This window comes from Artemia sp. Qi Xiang Cuo, chromosome 14 (genome assembly GCF_049724085.1).
Source record: "Artemia sp. Qi Xiang Cuo chromosome 14, ASM4972408v1, whole genome shotgun sequence".
In the NCBI taxonomy this organism is placed as follows: Eukaryota; Metazoa; Arthropoda; class Branchiopoda; order Anostraca; family Artemiidae; genus Artemia; species Artemia sp. Qi Xiang Cuo.
In genome coordinates, this window is record NC_142807.1 from 65,374,887 (window position 1) to 65,395,956 (window position 21,070).

At 35.7% G+C, this 21,070-nt stretch overlaps 1 protein-coding gene across 1 annotated transcript in view; it reads left to right on the forward strand.

The window, feature by feature from the left end:
- The window catches only part of LOC148944761 (transcription factor E2F5-like), a 41,021-nt gene extending 26,938 nt beyond the window's left edge, over positions 1–14,083 (forward strand). The window contains exons 6-7 of the mRNA XM_089100143.1: positions 4,834–5,005; positions 9,433–14,083. Coding sequence (XP_088956269.1) covers positions 4,834–5,005; positions 9,433–9,527 — 267 coding nt within the window. The 3' untranslated portion in view covers positions 9,528–14,083. The remainder of the gene's footprint in view (positions 1–4,833; positions 5,006–9,432) is intronic.
- The last annotated feature ends 6,987 nt before the right edge of the window (positions 14,084–21,070 follow it).

The window sequence follows — 21,070 nt, forward strand, 5'->3', positions numbered from 1 at the left end:
CTAACTTGCGTGGCTAATTTAATAGTTAATTTTCTACTCTGGCTCTCCCTCAGTGAAAAGAAGGGAAATGGGTATAATAGAGGAACAAATGATAGGAAGTATTTTTGGCACATTTTGAGATATATTGCTGCTTTTTAGCTAATCTTGAGAATTAATTAATTTGATTTGTTGCGGTTATTCTAATTTATTGGGCTATTAAAATGGCTATTTTTTTTGCTGTGGGTCTCTGTCAAGGAAAAGAATAAAATTAGATAAGAAAGAAGAGCAAACGTTGGGAGGGATCCTTGACGGTTCGAATAGGGACAAATCCTTTTATTAGACAATGAAAAAAAAAATTATACTGGATATTTCGATCATATATACAGTGATCCTCATCAGCAGAAATTTGTCATCACCAGTATTTCTGCTGATGACGATCACTGTATATTTGATCGAAATATATAGTATTTTTTTATTCATTGTCTAATAAAAGGATCTCTATTCGAACTCTATTCTATCTCTATTCGAACTGTTATTTATCGTCATGGCAAGGCAGTGTGGTCTTCTAAATTACCTAGGAGAGACCCTTATGCTACACATTTAAGTATTTACCATTGAGTGTTTACTTAGCTGCAAATTTGAACTTTTTTTTTTGTCATTGTTTATCCTCGGAAAGCAACATTTTTGTGCTTGCCTGTTTGGTTAAAAAAAAAAAAAAAACAACTCAGATGCTTCAGTGTAGTAATTTTACCTGCGCAAAAATCGATTCTGCGCTCGGAATTTATCTGACTGTCATGTAGGGGGAGGGGGTCAAACACAACTAAGATTTAGACGCACCACATTAATCGTCACTGCTCCCGCTACAAACAGGCACTCTCTTATTTAGGCGTGTTAGAAACTTAGAATAGAATAGAATTTAATTTAAAAATTTCTTTCACAGTATGGTTGCCGGACTTGAATTTCGCGTCACAAACAGCACTAGTGCATATATATCGTATCAAAAAAATTTGTCATCGCTGATGTTCACGTCAAACATAATTCATTGTACAAAATACATAAATTACGTGAGTCAAAACTTGATTAAAAAAATCAATAAAAAATTAATGACTAGTTTCCCTGAGTATTATACGATTCAACATAACTCGGAATAAAATTTGCGATCTCTTTCATGTTTATCAGGGACGGGAGTCAATTTTGGGACTTTTTGGGACTGTATACGGGACGGTTTGTTGCGGGTGGGAAAGTAGGATTCGGGGATGATGGAACGTAATTGGGGAACAGGATCCTGGCACTGAAATGGAGGCACAGGAGATTCCTTCTCGCGGGCAACGTGGTGAGTTTGAACTTACCTAGTAGATAATGGTATGAAACCTAGGCTCCACCATTTATGACTCTGTGCTTGTTTTCGGACATTTCCAATTTTATAAATAGGCTCTGAAAAAAAAGACAGAATGACATACTCCAGTATTAGCCGGATTAAAGAATATTAAAGTCGGAGAAGATCCTTAGGGGGATCCTTAGGAGGAAAATTTCATTAAAAAGTTTTAGGAAAGAAACCGAAGGAGACACTTGCTTGAGGGTATTTTGAACATGGGCATCCTACTTCAAGTCAGCAGTAAGTGTCACCTCAAGTAGGTTAATACATGTAACAGAATTTTGGGAAGAATGAGGTTTGGGAAAGAAGCGGTGGGTTTAAAAAAAATAATTTTCATAACTGACGATTTATTAGCGCTAACTTTCATCTTCGACGAAGAATCTTCCTGTGGACGTCATCAAGTAATGTCATAATTGAGCTTTTAATATTTTGTCGACAAAGCTCTATTGTAGACAGGTCGTCCACATACTTCCATCGATCTGTGTGGTCACTCATGAGGCTATCAATCCTTATAAGGGATAAAATCGGAATAAATGTTTTATATTTAAGCACTTGAGAACGATTAGTTAAAAAAAGAGGCAACAATTTTTCAGAGTGCCTATAGTAAAGGCCATAAGGCTCCAATGTTTTATTATTTATTTGTTTATTTTTCCCAAAGGCACTTCATATGGAAAGAGTGGCCATATAAACTTCGGGGGAGGGGGGGGGGATCATTCGATTGGAAATCGGAATTTCTAGTGCCCCTTTTAAGAGTCAAAAGTGATCGGAGTGCAACTAGCTCCCCACATGCCCTTTTTTCCCAAAATGCATCCGATAAACATTTTGAGATAGCCATTTATTTAAAAATAGTTCAATGATCAGATAACAAAAACTCTGGGGTCGACACAGCCCCCCGGGGCCCGGGGCAAGTATTTTAAGTTATGCCCCGGGGGCATATAAGGTTTTCATGTAAGGGGTGGTCGTATAAACTTCAGAGGTGGCTCATTTGATTAAAAATTGAGATTTCTAGTTACATGTTTTTGAGTCAAAAGTGATCACAGGGCATTTACCCCTGAATTTTCGAAGATCAAGTTTTTTATACAGCCTTTTTGTTCAAAATAGACCAAATATCATATAATAATAGCTCCAGAGATAACATAGCCCCCCAGAATACGGGGGCAAGTGTTGTAAATTATGTCCCCGGGGCACATAAGGTTTTTATGGAAGGGATGGTTGTATAAACTTCGGAAGAGGCTCATTTGATTGTAAATCGGAATTTCTAGTGCCTTTTTTAAGAGTTAAAAATGATCGGAAGCCCCCCAAGGCCCTTTTTTCCCCAAATGCATCCAATAAAATTTTTAGATACCCATTTGTTCAAAATAGTTTGAAGATAAAATAAAAAAAAAACTCCGGGGTCGACATAGCCCCCCAGAGCCGGGGGGTAAGTGTTATAAATTATGCCCCGGGGAAGTATAAGGTTTTATGTAAGTGGTGGTTGTATAAACTTCAGAGGAGGCTCATTTGATTGGAAATTGAAAATTCTAGTTTCCTTTCTAAGAATCATCAAAAGTGATCGGAGGGCATCTTCCCCCCCCCCCCCCATACACACATACCCTCTTTTCCCCAAATGCATCCGGTTAAAATTTTCAGATAGCAATTTTTTTTTAAGAGTCCAACGATCAGATAACAAAACTTCGGGGTCAACATACCCCCTCCCTCCCAGAGCCCGGGGTAAGAGATTTAAGTTATGCCCCGGGGCATACAAGGTTTTTAAGGAAGGAGTTATCGTTAAAACTTCGGAGGGTACTCAGATGATTGGAAGGTAAAAGTTCTATTTCCATTTTTAAGATTCAAAAGTGATCCTATGGCAACTAGCCCCCCCCCCCACCCAACCTGCTTTTCTCCAAATGCGCCCGATTGAATTTTTATACAGCATTTTTGTTCAAAATAGACCAAAGATCACACAACAAAAACTCCAGGAATAACACAGCCCCCTAGAACCCGGGAACTAGTGTTATAAATTATGCCCCGAGGGCATATAAGTTTTTATGGAAGGGATGGTCGTATAAACTTCGAAGGGGGCTCATTCGATTTTAAATCGGGATATCTACATATAGTCTTTACAAATCGGAATTTTTAGATGAATAAAACTGGATAAAGTGTCTTTTCTTTGGGGACGGTGGCTAAATAAAGATTGTGGTTCAGTGGCATAATTTCGTCAAAATCGTGGGTGGGGGTAAAATTGGAGCCAGCTTTCCCAGATCAAGGGGAAATGACAGTGAAAAATGAGCCATATAGTCCCATAATGGAAAAGATGTACTAAAGAAAACCGACCCATTTCGCTGGGTGCTTGAATTATGCAGGCTTATCAAAGTTTTGACAAGATTAAAAAAAAAATTCAGCTGAAGGGGTCTGGGGTGCAAATTGGGATCTGGAGGGGGCAGTTACCCCTCCTACCCAATTGGAAATTACGTCCCTGATGTGGTTGGTCAAACCCATACCTTTGCAGTATATAATGAAATCCTTTCATACAAAATATTTCCTTGTTACAAAATTTTTTCCCAAATAATTATTTTTCCAGAGAGAAATATTCCTTGAGATAGTGTTGCAGATTAATTTAGTATAATGTTACTGTAATGAAATTGGGAGCCGAGGATATAATAAAAAAAACTTAAATTTTAAGAAAATTCCATTGTTTATCCATCACACCTATCTGAAACCTATCACAAGTGTGTAACGAAATAAGTTTTCAATAAATGTATTTGTTCTCAAATATTGCGTGAATTTTTTCATAACATATTTTTATCAAATGATTATTTAGTTATAAAACAAATTATATTACAAATCTTGAACTGTGTATCTTTCAGCACTTAAATCTTATTATATATCAAATATTCAGTTTCTACAACATTGAAAATAAAAATTACAAACCTTGAACTGTGTAGCTGGGAAGTCATAGAGAAGTAATGTCCGCATGCAAGCTAATGATGAAACCCACTTACTGATAGCAGCATGTTTGAGTGCCATTTTTGGCCATTTGTTTTACAAAACAATATTTTTGCCCAATTGGGGCCAAAAATAGTAGTTTAGCGTTTAAAGTCAAGGTTTAATCCACTAGGGAGAAACATAAAAATTACTTAATTAATTACATTTATATTTTTGGAATCAATATTGCGAGCTGATTCTTTTGATGTCAAGATCCCTATGGAACTTCTGATCCCCCGATTATTGGAGGTCGCCTTAAGTAATTTACCGTTTCATTTTTTTTTTTTCATAATGTTCTATGACAATTGTATAAATTGCTTGTTAACCAGCCTCTCTCCTTCCCTATTGTGACAAAAATAACCAATAGAGACTAGCAACATATGGTGGAAAGATTGTTGTAAAAATCTTGTAAATTTCAGCAAAATAAAAGATTTACGGTTATTTTGGTTAGTTATTTAAAATTTATGGTTACATCATTCAACTACAGGTTGCTTTATTTTTCTTTTTTACTTCAGGTTATGAATTGTATAGAAGAAGATGTACAGACTGAGGTTGAAGAAATAGGCATAAGCCCAGATATCAAAATAGAGACTGTTCAAGAAATAGAAATCGCCTCAGAAATAAAAGTGGGAACCAGTTTCGAGGAAGCAATGCCTTATATGTCTCAATTACCACCTGGACAAGAAAGTGAGTCTTTCTTTTAATTCCTTAATTGGAATATCCCATTCTCTAATACTGCAAAGAACTTATTGTAGTACCAAGTAGCAGGGGGCCTACACAGCTGGGTATGCTCCCCTTACACCCCATCTATTCAAAGCTGAACTCTTGACTACCACCCCTTGAAGTTCCAATGTCTTTTAAATTATTTCTTGTAAACTCTCCCCACCCATTCGAGGACGTCCTGCTTTTCTTTTAGGTCCGGATGGACGGCCGATAAACACGATATTTGGAAGCCTATCATTCGTCCGTAAAAGGCGTTCTATCATAAACATACTGATTTATAATAGATTATAGATCTATGGGCGTACGTAGCTTCTTCTCTAGGGGGGGGGCAGCCAATTCTGTGATGAAGGGTGGGGGCTGAAGTTATATTGGCAAGTCACTAAACCTTACATTGCCAGCACGTTCTAACATACCTGTGAAATCTTTATTAATAAGTAATCACCAAAAATCATCAATAAGCTTCAGCATTAATCAATCTTCTTGGATTAGAGCTAAGTCTTTCCAAGACAGTATGGATAATTGCTTCTTGTTTAACTTTTATTCTGTCATTTCAGCTGTTTATTTCCAGCTTTTTCAACTATCTACCTTTTATCAAATGCTTTTTAAACCATATCTAGTGTAAATTTGAAGTTCTAGGGGGGGGGGGCATCTGCCCCCCTTCCGTACGTTCATGTATAAATCAGGGTCATATCCAAGACTTTTGTCGGTGGTAGGGGGGGGGGGTACAAAAGGTTTTTTTTAATCGGGGGGGGGGTACAAAAAAACTTTATAAACGCATCAAAAAAAATGTTATATTTATATTTATTACGTTTTTACGAGTTAGACAAACATTTCAAGGGAGGGCCAAACCACCTAACCCCCCTATCCTGAATACGGCCTTGCTATAGATAGAATGGGTTTTTGCGAGCTCCATGGAATGAGTTTTTCCGAAGTAAAACTCGGTAACAAAATAGTAAAACCATCATCAAGCACAGTGTACCTTGGTCTCCCTATTGGCTGTGATGTTCTTTGTTCTTTCTCTTTGTTCTTTGTTCTTATTGGCTGTGATGTTCATTGTGATGTTCTATTGGCTTTGACACGTTCTTTGTTAATCGATGATTTTGCTAGCAAATTCCAAAAAACTTACGGTATGCTTGTCTTTTCGAAAGCTTCATGTAGTCGACAGATTCGGGCCCAGCTGTTTTCGGCGATGGTTACACCATATGTGCTAGCGCTCTCTCCATTTTGGGCTCTTTTATGTGATCAGAATAAACGTACGGTGCGTTGTTGCTTCTTCCGGTTTTGTAAGTTTCTCTTGCGAGTGCCTCCTTGGAAATGTAACAGAGCGATTAGTAACCGATGCAATATACCAGACCCGTACACGGTTGTTCAGAAAAGAGCAGAGATGTTGTATACGAGCTTAACGGGAAATGAACTATATGATGCTATGCGATGTTAATGTTTATTTGTTGTCCTGTATATTACGTACCTGTGCGGTAATTATTTTTTATTGTTCTTTTTTTTTCTTTTTTTTTCATTTATTACTCCACTAGTGACATTTTGTCTTTATTTAGTGGGAAATAAAATTCATTGATTAATTCAAAGATCCTTTTGGATGATCTTCGAGTTTCTCAGGAGGATCCTTAGTAGACCCCGATGCCACAATGGCAGCGATTGTCTGATTTTCAGGGAAAACGGCGGCGCGCCGAGGCGCACCACCAAAAAGTTTAGGCATGCCGCCGAAGAGCTCAAGCGTGCCGCCAATTTTTTTTTCCGGTAATGGACCGCCGGCTGAAGCCATTTCTCTTATTAGGAAGGAGTTTCAAACCTGTTCCAAACACTCGGAATGACATATCGTTCAAATTTGAATAAACAGACGAGTCTGTTAACGCCTTTTAGAACTCTGAGGGCACGTACTACATAATGACGCACGTAGATTCGAGAAAAACGTGACACAAACAACAGCACTAGTGCAGCACAACACAGAAGAAGTTAAGGACTCAGTTCCTTTGGGGACAGAGGAAGAAAAACATCAAATAGACCCAGTTTGGAGGCCATAGCTAGGACAAAATTTGAACATTGGAAGCCGCAATGCATGTAAAAGCAAGTGGATGCTGCTTTCTATCTCCATTCTAGAAGGCTGGGGGGGTCACAATGGAGGGGGGAGCACCCGAAAATCATTAAGATTCGGTAAAATTTGGACCGAAAGTCCAAAATTGTACTGAACTCGAGAAAAAAAACGGAGTAGTTACAGCAGAATCTCAGGGTTCAAAATTTCAATCCTATTTTGATACTAATTCAAGATCTGACGGAGAAGGTCAAAATTCTGTAGAAAGAAGTCTCATAGTGATACGTCTAGTTAATAAATATAGTTAAATACGAATCAAAACCTAAAATTGCTTCAGAAATTAGAAAAAAAGTTAAGGATTTTGTTAAATTTCGCACAAGTTTTTAATCTTACTCCTCTCTTCTTTTCTGAAATCTTTTCTGTAAATTTTTTGCAATGGATATGATAAAATGCGAAATTCGTTAACTTTACATTTTCGTAGTTTCGCCAAATCGGCTCACTTTAGACGAAGAAAGTAACAATCTATTTCTATCCGAAAATAAGTTATTTGCTTACCGAACTTAAAATGCGAAATTCGTTAACTTTACATTCTAAATTTTACACTTTATTTTTTACATTTTACATTTTAAATTTACACTAACATTTTGAAATTCGTTAACTTTAATTTCGATAAAATGCGAAATTCGTTAACTTTACATTTTCGTAGTTTCGCCAAATCGGCTCACTTTAGACGAAGAAAGTAAAATTTATTTCTATCCGAAAATAAGTTATTTGCTTACCGAACTTAAAATGCGAAATTCGTTAACTTTACATTTTAAATTTTACACTTTATTTTTTACATTTTACATTTTAAATTTACACTAACATTTTGAAATTCGTTAACTTTAATTTCGATAAAATGCGAAATTCGTTTATCCCCCCAGTTTTTAGCACGCAAAATTTAAAACAAATCAAAATTGCTGTGGCTTTTCAATATTATCATAGGTCCAAGCAGCTCAAATGTTTTGTTAATACATGACATTGGCACGCCGGCGAATTTTTTCTCCATGTCGGCAGTCTCTCATCAGTGGCGCGCGCCGATCGGCACGTCATCTAATCCGTAGGTACCAGACTTGTGAGATATGAGATATACATTTATTAAAAAAGAAAACAAACACTATTCGCCTTTCGCCTGCCAAGAAAGACAATAAGCTTGAAAGGGCAAGCGAGGTTATCACTCTCAGCTAATTAAAATAACATTCATACCTTGCTACTCAACACACAAGAAAATTATCGGATGAAGGAATAAAGGAAAAAGAGAGAAAGAGGAAAAGACAAGAAGTAGATAGAAAAAAAAGAAAAAAGAAAAAAAGCAAGCTAAATCGGGGAGTATGGCGGCGCCATGTAGATGGCGAACTTATCGAAAGTCTTGAAAACATGTATGCAATACTTGTTTTCGTGTTCTAAAATGTACATTTGCGTATAAATAGTGTTTTAAAAACAGACATAATTGGTGAAGGGATACAAAAGGTATAAAGTTACAACACATACACCGTAGAGGGGTGAAGAGAGAATGTGATTGCAAATCATAATTGATTTTCTTAGATAAAAAAATTCCGTGGGTACTGTGGAATTTAATTATTATTTAGGAAGAAGTGATGACCAACTAACACGCCCGGTTAGGCAAAATCAAGTCGTTTGTGATTGATTATAATTGAAGTAAAAAAACGGGTGATTAAGAAAACAATAATAATCAAAGATAATTGACCTCGAATCGTTATTTGAGATACAAAAAATATTGCCGGGATACGAGAAAGAGTGGTAAGAAAAAAAAAACAACAAAAAAACAAAGCCTCACTTAACGTTCACAAATACTTCGTTTTACCGAAAAACATTCAAGGTATGGGAAACTGTTGCAAGTAGTCTGACGGTTCTCCTATTGTAGGATTAGAATGTAATGTGATTAATCACCAATCACTTAAACAATGAGTATTTCTTTAGACCTTGAACAAACGACATAAAAAGTAGAGACGTTTTAAAGATCAAAATTTTAGGAAAGTAAAAACTCCCAGTGTTTTGAGAATCAGATTAGATGCTGGAAAGATTGTTAAACTATATCAACCATTTGTGGTTAGTTGAAGGCCCTAGGGTGTAAGCATAAAAAAAATGTTTCGTACAATTTCGAGAAGGTCTTACATTATGCCTTCTTATTTATCACAGTTTATGTTACTTTTGGCTACAGTATGGTCCTTTTTCAGAGGGGCGGGGGGGGGGGAAGAGTTAGATCCCAACCTCATTCTCTCTCTGCTCTTTGCCCTGTATGTAAGTTTGATAATAATTAATAAAAAACATTTTTTTTTTTCAGTGTTTTTCCGGTTGAGTCCGCCACCATGTTCGAAAGATTACAACTTTAATCTACGTGACAACGAAGGCATCTGCGATTTGTTTGACCTGTTTTGATTTAGTGTTTTGTTCCTTTCTGTTAACTGTTCTTTCTTCAGTTTCTCAAATGTCAATTTATCAACAAAGTTGTCTCTTATTTTTATACAAACTAGAGGGTATTAACGCTTGCTTCCAGCAGCTACTCAAAATGAGCCTACCTAAAAATGGGCGCTGCCTTTAACAGACCAGTTTTTATTAATACTGTATCTAAGTCAATAATCCTTTTTTGCCGTATATACCCAACAATTTATATAATTTTTTTTTTGTGACCCTGTTGTAGCACAGTACATTGACTGTCTGCTTGGCAATACGGAGCTCAGGGATCTATCCCCGCTGTGGCAAGGCTGGGCAACAGGCTTGCTCCTTATCCCCATGTAAAAAATACGCAGCAGCTGAAACGGTTCGACGTCCTGTGTGCCAGTATTGGTTATGGAGAATCTTTTTTCTTATGATTTTAGTAATAATCTATAATAGCCGTCCAAGATCAGAGTATATTTAGTACAAAAAGAAGTTCAGAGCGATCGTAGTTGAAGTTTATTTTTACGGAATTTGCATCATTGGGCTCAATAATAAAGAGAACAAAAAGTTGAATTTCATCTGATTTGTTTTACTGTGTGAAGTTTTAAACCAGTAAAAAGAACAAAAACTTTTTCAGTCACAGTATTATTATAAGTAGCTTCTATGTTCCTCTGGTACTTTAAGGCAAGGAAATATTTCACGTTACTCAAAATATTTCAATTCTGTGATTATATTTTCTGTAACTTTAATAATTTGCTATGAATAGGATTTAATTAACTATACACTTTTACTAAGAATGTTTTCCTTTTATTTGGTGCGAAACAAAATTTGCATAATAATATGAGTAAAAATATCTTCTATAGTGTAAGCTATCTTATACAATTACAGGGCCTAAAACAACTACTTCTTATGGTGTTTTTTTTTTTTTTTTTAAATTTCGCATTTGTGCATACAACACTGTTTCTGAAAAGAATGAAAGACACTAAAGGGGGAAGAGTTTAAGATTCAAATTTCTAGCTGTGTTGCCCAGCCCTTTCACTACCCCTTGAAAAAGTTTTAGCCCTTTGCCTATAACCCCAAGATTAGAATCCAATCCTTACCTTTTCTCTCATTTAAAATTACGAAAACGGGAGTTACGCCCTTCTCTTTTAGATTAGGTATTTATTTGGATAAAAAAGAGGTATCAAGAAGTTTCTCAAGTATCTCTGGTTGATATAGATGTGTCATAAGCATATATAACGGCGTTTAACCGAACAAATATACTATTTTTTGGATGGTTTACACGGCTATTCTGTATATAACATATGAAATAACCACTAGATGTCTACTATTGGAGATCTTTTTTTTCGTTTTTCTGTGACGAATGTGTATTATTCCACGAGTCCTATATATTGGTTTCTTTCCTTTTGCATGGATAAAATCATGCGCATAAGTTAACTTCATACGTATGATATTAAGTCAGTCGCCTCACGAACGCTCTCCCTTATAATAAACATTATTTTTTAAAATATTTATTAAAATATAAAAACAATATTTTAAGTCTAACTATCTATTTTATCAGTTGGGCCTAATCATCTCATTAGTTATTGATTTATACATACATACTAATTTTCCAAGTTTTTATATTCGCATTTGTGTATATTTGTATATACATTTCTTAAAAATCTTATTAATTCATATATAAAAGTTTCTTTTGCATATAAGCGGTTAATCTTTTTTAACTATTGCAACCCTTGGCTACAAGATCGCGTTGTGAATTTAGTTTTCTATATAATGAATATATGTTATTAATATGTATGTCATTTATAAAGTTAAAAAAAGTGTGTTTTTATCTTTATATTTTGTTTAACTTAAGACTGTGTAATTTAAGACGAATCTTACAGAAAGAAATAATCCTATTTGTCAAGATTAAAATGGATATGCAATTCTTAAGACGAATTCGCCTCCCAAATCGACACTCGTGCTCAGCCCTTCCTTTAGAGCTAGATATGGCTTGATGGCAAAATTTATTTGATATAAATATATAAATTGAATTGAACTATGTAAGCTCCATTTTAAAGTATAAATTTTTTTTAAAGTATATAAATATACTCCATAGTATATATATATACTCCAGTAAATATACTCAAGTTAAGTCAAGTCAAATATACACCATTTAAACTATATAAAATAGATATTGTTGATAAAATGTCGGCAAAATCTATAAAAAATTTATTTAATCGCCAAATTAGCTTCTGAATATCTTTCTCAACACAAAATATTTTTACAACATTTGGTAAACAAAATATTTTTACAACATTTGTCATTTGGTAAACAGTATCAGTATTATCAACAGACATTTCGCAGATTCTTTATTTTACCTACTTTCGGTGGGAAGATTAACTGTCCAGTCCAACACCTAAGGACCTAGAAATTACTTCTGAAGAATACTTTGACCTGTCACTTGTAATTTCTTCGGGAATTTTTAGTCAGTTTTTATCTTATCATCAGCCTTGTCTTTGGACCCTCTCAATGGCTCCGAATCCTCCTTATATTTTTTTTTGTTCTCCTGGTTCTTTTTCCCTGTCATTGGTAATCTTTAGTCAGTCTTTACCGTGTCCAGCTATGTCTTCGGACCCCACTCAATGGCTCCAAATCCTCCTTCGTTATTTCTTGTCCTCCTGGTCCTTTGTCCCTGTCCTTTGGTAATATTTAGTTGTAACCCTATATTTAGCTATATCTTCGGACTCTCCCAATGGCTCCGAAACCTCCTTAGATTTTTTTTTGTCCTCATGGTCCTTTGTCCCTGTCTTTTTGTAATCTTTAGTCAGTCTTTACCCTGTCTTCAGCCATGTCTTCAGACTCTCCCAATGGCTCCGAATCCTCTTTAAATATTTTTTTTTGTCCTCCTGGTCCTTTGTCCCTGTCATTTGGTAATCTTTAGTCAGTCTTTACTGTGTCCAGCTATGTCTTTGGCCCTCCCAATGGCTCCGAATCCTCCTTAGTTATTTCTTGTCCTCCTGGTCCTTTGTCCCTGTCCTTTGGTAATATTTAGTTGTAACCCTATCTTTAGCTATATCTTCGGACTCTCCCAATGGCTCCGAATCCTCCTTAGTTATTTCTTGTCCTCCAGGTCCTTTGTCCCTGTCATTTGGTAATCTTTAGTCAGTCTTTACTGTGTCCAGCTATGTCTTTGGCCCTCCCAATGGCTCCGAATCCTCCTTAGTTATTTCTTGTCCTCCTGGTCCTTTGTCCCTGTCCTTTGGTAATATTTAGTTGTAACCCTATCTTTAGCTATATCTTCGGACTCTCCCAATGGCTCCGAATCCTCCTTAGTTATTTCTTGTCCTCCTGGTCCTTTGTCCCTGTCCTTTGGTAATATTTAGTTGTAACCCTATATTTAGCTATATCTTCGGACTCTCCCAATGGCTCCGAAACCTCCTTAGATTTTTTTTTGTCCTCATGGTCCTTTGTCCCTGTCTTTTTGTAATCTTTAGTCAGTCTTTACCCTGTCTTCAGCCATGTCTTCGGACTCTCCCAATGGCTCCGAATCCTCTTTAAATATTTGTTTTTGTCCTCCCGGTCCTTTGTCCCTGTCATTTGGTAATCTTTAGTCAGTCTTTACTGTGTCCAGCTATGTCTTTGGCCCTCCCAATGGCTCCGAATCCTCCTTAGTTATTTCTTGTCCTCCTGGTCCTTTGTCCCTGTCCTTTGGTAATATTTAGTTGTAACCCTATCTTTAGCTATATCTTCGGACTCTCCCAATGGCTCCGAATCCTCCTTAAATATTTTTTGTCCTCCTCGTCTTCGTTTCCAGGAAGCTACTGGTCCACAGACTAGGAGATGTCAAAGTTTCTGGCATTCGCTGTGACTCAAAGCGTGTCGTGTGCCGTATTGCAATAACGTGAACTGCTCAAAGTTGGTATAGCTGCGTCTTTATTATGGCCTTTTCAGGCGAAGTCGGCCGAGTGAAAATAGTTTTTCATCCATCCACCACGTGTACTAACAGAGACTGGAGCTGCCGCAAAAAGTAAAAAAAAACACGCCTGAAAAAGCCATAATGAAGACAGGACTTAAGTGGTTGTCTCTCTTCTTTTCTTTTTAAGTTTAACATCATCTTTCTTAGGGAGCTATAACTTAATCAATTGAAATATATTTATTTTTTTCTTTTAAGTGCGTTGTGATGTTGGACGGCTATTTCATAGGTGGTTTCTTATTTGGTATCACAAACTCTTATTTTTATTCATCCTAATGACGTCACTAATCTAAGGAAATGAGAACTGTTCGTGAATCTAAGTTTTAGGGTAGGTTTACCGTCTTGCAATTTTTTGGGGGGATGAAAGGGGTTCTGTAACTTGATTAACAGTTGAAAGGTTCCGATAGCTAATGTTGATAGTCATTTGAAAGTGTGATATAACGTTTGTATAGAAAAATCATGAGTTCGAATAAAGAAAATAATCCAGCGAAGAAATAAAGGATGATTTATCATTGAGCGAATGTTTGCACGTTTTTTTCTAATGTGTCCTTATTAATAAATTCTTTTTGTAATAAATTTTTTAAATAATAAATATGTTATAAGGTTACATTCATTGGCACACATAGTCGCAAAGTGAGGATAATAAAAGGGTTGCTCTGGGGCACAGAAAGTGGTTCGCTCAGGAGCAAAAGGGTAGATGCACAAAAATGCTCCATGGCCAATACATCCCGATTGTTCTATAAATTTAGGGTATTTTAACTACGTTCCCTGGCAATCTATAGAGGGATTATGCCCCCTTCTACCTCTGTGGTAAGATGTGAATCATGCGGAACATTATTCCCCCAAAAGTTTAATAAATATTTGCCTTAGCGGGGGAATTCTTAATTCACCGAGCCTCTTGGACTGGCATGCACGCCGGGACCTCTCGACTCCCTCCCCTACCTGAAATGTCCAAATTTGTTACATATTTACCTACATTCTCTCCACAACACACCTGTCATTATTGATTTGTATGACTTCCTCCTGAAAAAGACACGCACCTGCTTCCAAAATTGACAGGCAATTTTTTATTTTTAGAAGGAAGCCTAAAGATACCTAATTGGCTCTTTGCTAGAAGCGTCGCTAGCCAGAATGTTGGGGAGGGGAGGGAGGAATGTATTTTATTAACTCACTGGCCATTTTTACAAACTGATTTTGGTTATATTGCAGTTAAAATCGCTTCGTTTTTTTTTTTTTTTTACCGATAAAGACTGATCTTCTTTCATTGATTTTGTCATACATTTTCATCACCTCATTTATCTCTAAAAAAAAAATAAGAAAAAAGAGTAAGTAAAATAGTGGCGCTTAGCTCCAATGTTTTATCGACTCAAATTTGCTTACCAACCGACTGAAAACATTAGGGGCGGCCCCCTCCGCCCATACGTGATACCCCTGCTCTTCGCTTGTATTCTCGTTCCCTAAAGTTCAAAATGATATTTTGAATTAAAATCAAGTTGCTGGCATCAACCCATGGCTAATTAAAGAAAAGCCAAGACAGATAGTCTGAGTGAGAGGCAAATCGGGCATAAGCCTTTTTTAGGATTGTATAAAAATGATGTCATTTCGCTTGTTGATAGATAAGTTTATCATCCATCCATTCATTCCATCATAGGGCAGAACTAAGGTAGATAGTCTAAGAACTAAGGGATGAATGATCGGATTAATTTTGGGTTGACTCATGACGGACGATGTCCATTGGACTTTTATGCAAAACGGGGGACTGAATTTGCTTGGATAAAGAAGCAAAATAAAAGAATTAATGAAAAAAGATAAGATGTTTCTAGCTTTATAATATTGAATGGCTTTCATAAGGCTGTCCGGCTAAATCCATAGGGAAGTGTGCTTTAGTACATTTTCCAGACGCAAACATCTGAAAATATTGAACTCAGTTCAAACCGAATAATTGATTATTGGTCATATTTTACCATCTCAAGTGAAAATGACAGTCGAAACTGAAAAATGAGCCGTATAGTACCATAAAGGCAAAGATATACTAAAGAAAACTGAACTGTTTCTCTGAATGCTTGAATTATGCAGGCTTATCTCAGTTTTGACAAGATTTTTGAAGAAACTAAATTTCAGCTGGGAGGGGGGGGGTAAACTGGGGTCTGGGAGGGGCAGTCGCAACACTACATGTTGGGTCATCCAACACGTGGTGTTGGGCACAAAATAGAGGTATTTTTGCATATTCTGCGATTTCAGTGGTAGAATAATTTCAGGTTGAAGTGACCAAGCCTAATTTTTGTACATTTTGGAACTGCAAACACCCAAAGGAAACTGCAATCAAAGACAGAATAATGTAGACATCAAATCGCATTAGCTCTAGCGATATATTTTCTTTGTAGGGAGAATATCTTGTCGTCCCCACGTTCAGTATAGCTTACTGGAAACGATTTTTGTCACTAACAGCCAATGAAAAACATTCTCTTTTAATGGTTTTGATAGGATTATCGCATTGAATTATATTGAACGAGTGGATCTTATATTCTGCCCAAGAGAACTCTAATTGATCTCAGATTTTTCTCAGTATAACTCGGAACTTGCAGTGCGTTCGTGAATCAAATTTGAACTTCAGGCATAAGTCACTATATTTCGGCAGTCGCTGAAGAACTTAAACGCCCATTTTCCATTTAACAGCCACGGTGAAGCAAATCTCTTGCATGTGTTTTGATTTAATGTTCTAAGCTTTCATAGAAAATTCGTCATACTTCTCGTTTTAAATTGACCCTATAGTTGATTACTGCTTAAGCAAGATCATAACCAAATTGAATTCTAGCAACCAAAAATAAATTCCAGTCACTTAACTTGGGAATGTAATCTTAAAAGCCATTTTTCTTTCTTGATTGAGTTCACTTTAATACTAAAGAAAAAAGATAGAAAGAACAAAACGACGCTAATATTTCGCCTGTATAAAATGAGGCGTCTTCAGCCCAGAAGAAAAAAAGATTAAAGCTAAAATAAACTAAAAACACATAAAAACCCCCACCAATATTAATAAACTACAATTATCGCAACAGATATAGGTCACTGTCAATAAGAGAGTTACTTCGATGAGAACACCAAAGCAACTAAAGACGCTTCATTTTATACAGGCAAAATATCCGCGTCGTTTTAGTTTTCTTATCTCTCCTCTACTGGCCGGAATCTCGGTTGTTTGTTTGTTCATTGAGGTTTCTCTCTTAGTTCTTTGTCATGGCTGGCCAGTTCGGCTTAAGATCTTTCACTTTAATACTGAACCCTTTATTCAATAGATACCGCATATATTCTTCAATAGATCACTAATTGAATGATTTTAGATCACTGTAGATACTTGTAAACTTATGAATTGTGAAAAAGAAGTTTTATTTTCGTTTGCAAAAAAAAAAAAAAAAAAAAAAAAAAAAAAAAAAAAAAAAACTGGCATAGCCTCAAGAGTTCTCCTCCGGGAATAATAAATTTAAGGTCAGTCAATGAACAAAGCAAATTACCTCTACATTCATAAACATTAGATAGCTAATTGAATTATAACTAATTGATCCGTTTTAATACAAAAAACTGACGGTACATTAAATTCACAAACACTAATCTAGATTTGCAAATCCGTGTCAGCGCAGTACGGTCAAATTCGCAAAGAGTGATCCATCTCCCTTGTATTTTTTGCATTTATATTTTGCCACAGCCTCATATAGGATACATGGTCATCAAAACCTGTGAAGATCTTCATTTGATCGCAGATTGGAAGTCCGCTTGCCACAACTTCAGCCAGTGACGCCAATGCAAGAAAATTTAGGAGAGTGGAGGGGAAAGGAATGTTTCTCGATTTTTTATGACGAAGATACAAATGAATAGAACAGCATTGAGCAAACATACGTGAAACACGGGGTAGCGGCAACTTCCGCCGCGTGGCCAAATCCTCGTCTTAATCTGTTCAAATCCTAAGAAGGGAGGGAATAAAATGCTAAAATACCTTTGAAAAAAAATATGTTTCAAAATCTATAAGGTTCTATATCTCCTCTAATTTCTGCCACTGACTTCAGCACACCACGTGCCCCGCAGGGTCTTAGACCAAAATTTCAAGATGGCCATTTTGACAAAAAATTGAGATAAAAAAATGTGCCTCCAGGGGAGATAATTCAAATACAGCCCCAGGAGTAAGAACACCAAATAATTAAATTAGCCCATTATAAACAGGGATTCTTTAGATAAATTTTAGTAGAAAGATGGTTATGTTGCACCTTGAAACCCGACATACAAGTATTTTCAATGTATATGGTTGAAGGCCAAAGGACTTTTTACTCGGCGATTTTATGTCTATAACTTAAAGATCCAAAGCGAGGTACTCAAGCCTCTGTTCCTTCACCCTGTTCTTTTTAGACTAGATATCCTGAGTAACGTAATTTCCGCTCGGTTTAAATTTGAAATTTCTTCTTTAGTTGTTCACGGATAAACTTTATTTTTCTAATTAACAACAGTAAGTGGACAAACGAAAAATATAAAATCAAAGCAGAGGTTTGGGGCAATAAAGGCTAAAGCAGAACGTAACATTGAAGCGTGAAAAGTTTTATATACTATCAGAACTTACCACACAAAATCACTTATTACAAAAAAAATATGGTACAACTGAAATAACCGTAAAAAAGGATTAATATTTAGTGTTTAATACTAAAATTACAAAGCTTCAAGATTTACAATTTAATTAATGGAACAACAGAACAATTGCAAGCAAAGGGAAACAATCTTATTTTAAAAAGAATAATTCAGAATATCTAATACATGACATATTGATTTTCCAAATTGTCTGGCCAATACTAACACCCCTCCATTGCAAACATTATTTGAATGGTTTATTTGGGATTAGAATGTTTATTTCACTTCAAGACTAAGTACTACTGTAATTTACTATCTCCCAAATCTTTGTCTTTCTATTATAAACACAAAAAATTACTAAAATTTGAAAAAAGGGAAGAGCTAGACATTTTATAATTGACCGGCATTATCACGTCTAAAGGTCCTATCCGATATCTTAATGCTGTCATATCAGTCTTTTTTTTCGTATTATACACCTAACAAGATATAGCTATCTCGACCTTTCTCTCATTATAGCCCTAGAAAGCGGGATTGAACCACATTTTTCGTACAGCTTACTATTTGAGATACGGTCAGCCAGTCGGGTATTCAAAACAATGCGCAGGCAAGACATAAATTACACAGGTTATTTACCTGCATTAAACGTGCTCTATTTATGCCTGTTCAGTTATAATTTAACAAAATCACTTATCAAACAATATACATGATCGATATCGCTATTTTCCAACGCTACGCAACCTGGCAATAGAAATATTGTGGAAATGGAATAAAAGGAGTTTAAAGTTTCTTATTGATATCTGACCCATTTCTTAAGAGCCGACTTAACGTCAGTGAAAGAAGCAAACAAAAGTTTTTCTAACAGCTAAAATCCCGCCTTAATTAATGTAATGGCTTGTCCTGATTGGCGGATAACAATGGTAATAACGGACGAATAATTATTCGTCTCTATCATTTTCTAGACACAAGTCCGGAACTACAATCTTTACGAAGAGATTGTTTAGAGCATATAATTACGCTATTGCTGGCCATTAATCTGGGCAGCTTATAGTCAAACAAATTCCCATGTAACGTCTGAATTTCAAATGCCAGGTGAGGAGGTAAACACTTGGTCGTGCTGCAAATACAGACAGGGTTGCCACCCGTTGAAAGAAAAATCACTAGATTTTAGTGATTGTTTGGTTGATTTAGTGATTCTCTTCAATAATCTAGTAATTAATGTGCTGATTTAGTGATTTTTTGTTTAGTAAATATATATAAAAAAAACAACTAGAAATAGTGATAAATCACTAGGAGTGGCAACCCTGAATACAGGTAAGTAAGTATTACGGATACCTTGAAATCTACAAATCCTCATGTACTTGAACAAATAGGAACTTTTGTCAGGAAAACATTAATCCAGAGAAAAAGATCAATTTAGAGCTTTTATCTTCCGATCTTATATTGCGCTATGACCCTTCGGCCTTTAATACACTCATCTGTTTGCATATGAAGTAAGGCAAATCTCGAGTTATAATGGTTATTTTTCTTATCTTAAGGTATTTAAGGGTAGACCTGAAGATGCATACATTAGTCTACTGTCTGGTGATATTAATATCGATTTGTACCATTTTCTGGGCATATGCCCGGGGCTACAGTCTTTAAAGTTACGTTTTTAAAATAGCATGCAAGCGCTACTACTACATATCTTGAAATCTACACACCCCTTTTTAATTAAACAAATAGGAACATTTGTCGGTAAAGTCTTAATTCAGAGAGAAGAAATTGTTTAGTTCTTTTATCCTCAAATACAGTATTTGTATTATGGCTCTTTGGCTCTGAATATACTTATCCATCTAATAATATCTAACAAGCAGGAAAGATCTAAAAAAATTTCGCACAACACTCTTTTGAGAAAAAACTCACAATCTCATTTAATACAGTCAGATATTGCGTTTATATGATGGTCTTTGGCCGTGAATACACTCATCTGTCCAATAGTATATAACACGTTAAAAAAGGCTTAAAAAAATTTCACATAACACTTTTAGAAAAACTCAGTCTCATACAATTAGATGTTTTATTTGTGATATGGCTCTTTGGCTTTTAATACACTTATCCATCTAATTTTATATAAAATTTTCTCAAAGTTAAAATGGTTATTTTCATTCTGGTCACCATCTACTTTAATGTCCAGATAAATAGTCAATTCTTGTAAAAATTTCTTCTTAAATCTGGTAAAAACAAAACACTTTTAGGATAGGATTTACCAGGACAAATACTTATATGAAACCACTGATATAAAATTTGTAATACAAAATACATCACTAGTACAAAATTATCATGGCATAACCGAGGATAAATCACCCAAGGACGAGGCCGAAGTGTTGTCTATGGTAGAGAGGGATGATAATAGGAATTCCTGTTCTGAAGTAAGAAAAAGCACCACTGGGTAAGCTATACATTGCCCAAAAAGTTGCCAATTTAACGTCCAGTAAAAATATCACTATTTTTTGGCAAAGAAAATCTAAAAAAAATTCCCATCCCATACTAGCACCAATATATTTTGGGAAACATTTGTTTTATGTATTTTCATGAAAAAATTAAACAAAATTTCCCTCGTCCTAGATTAATTTTGAACAATCGAATAAAATCATTGCCCCCCCCACCCCTCCCCAGATTTTCAGGAAATGGAGCCACTGATCTAAAATTCCAGGGCGAAAATTTTCATTGAGAAGAATAGCCATCCTCACTTAAAAAAAATGCCCCCCCCACATATTTCCATGAATTGACGCTACTGACCCATTTCTGTTTTTTTCGTTCTGGAAGACAGAAGCTCATTTTATTCCAGCTGTTTTACGACAGTTTTTTTTCAAGAAAGCAAAACTGTTATGATGCTTAACTCAAGTGGAAGACTGAGACTGAATGAAAGTGTGTACTGAATTATGTGATGAATTATACATCGAAATAAAGGAGAACAAAAAATAAGGTATATTTATGGGGAACA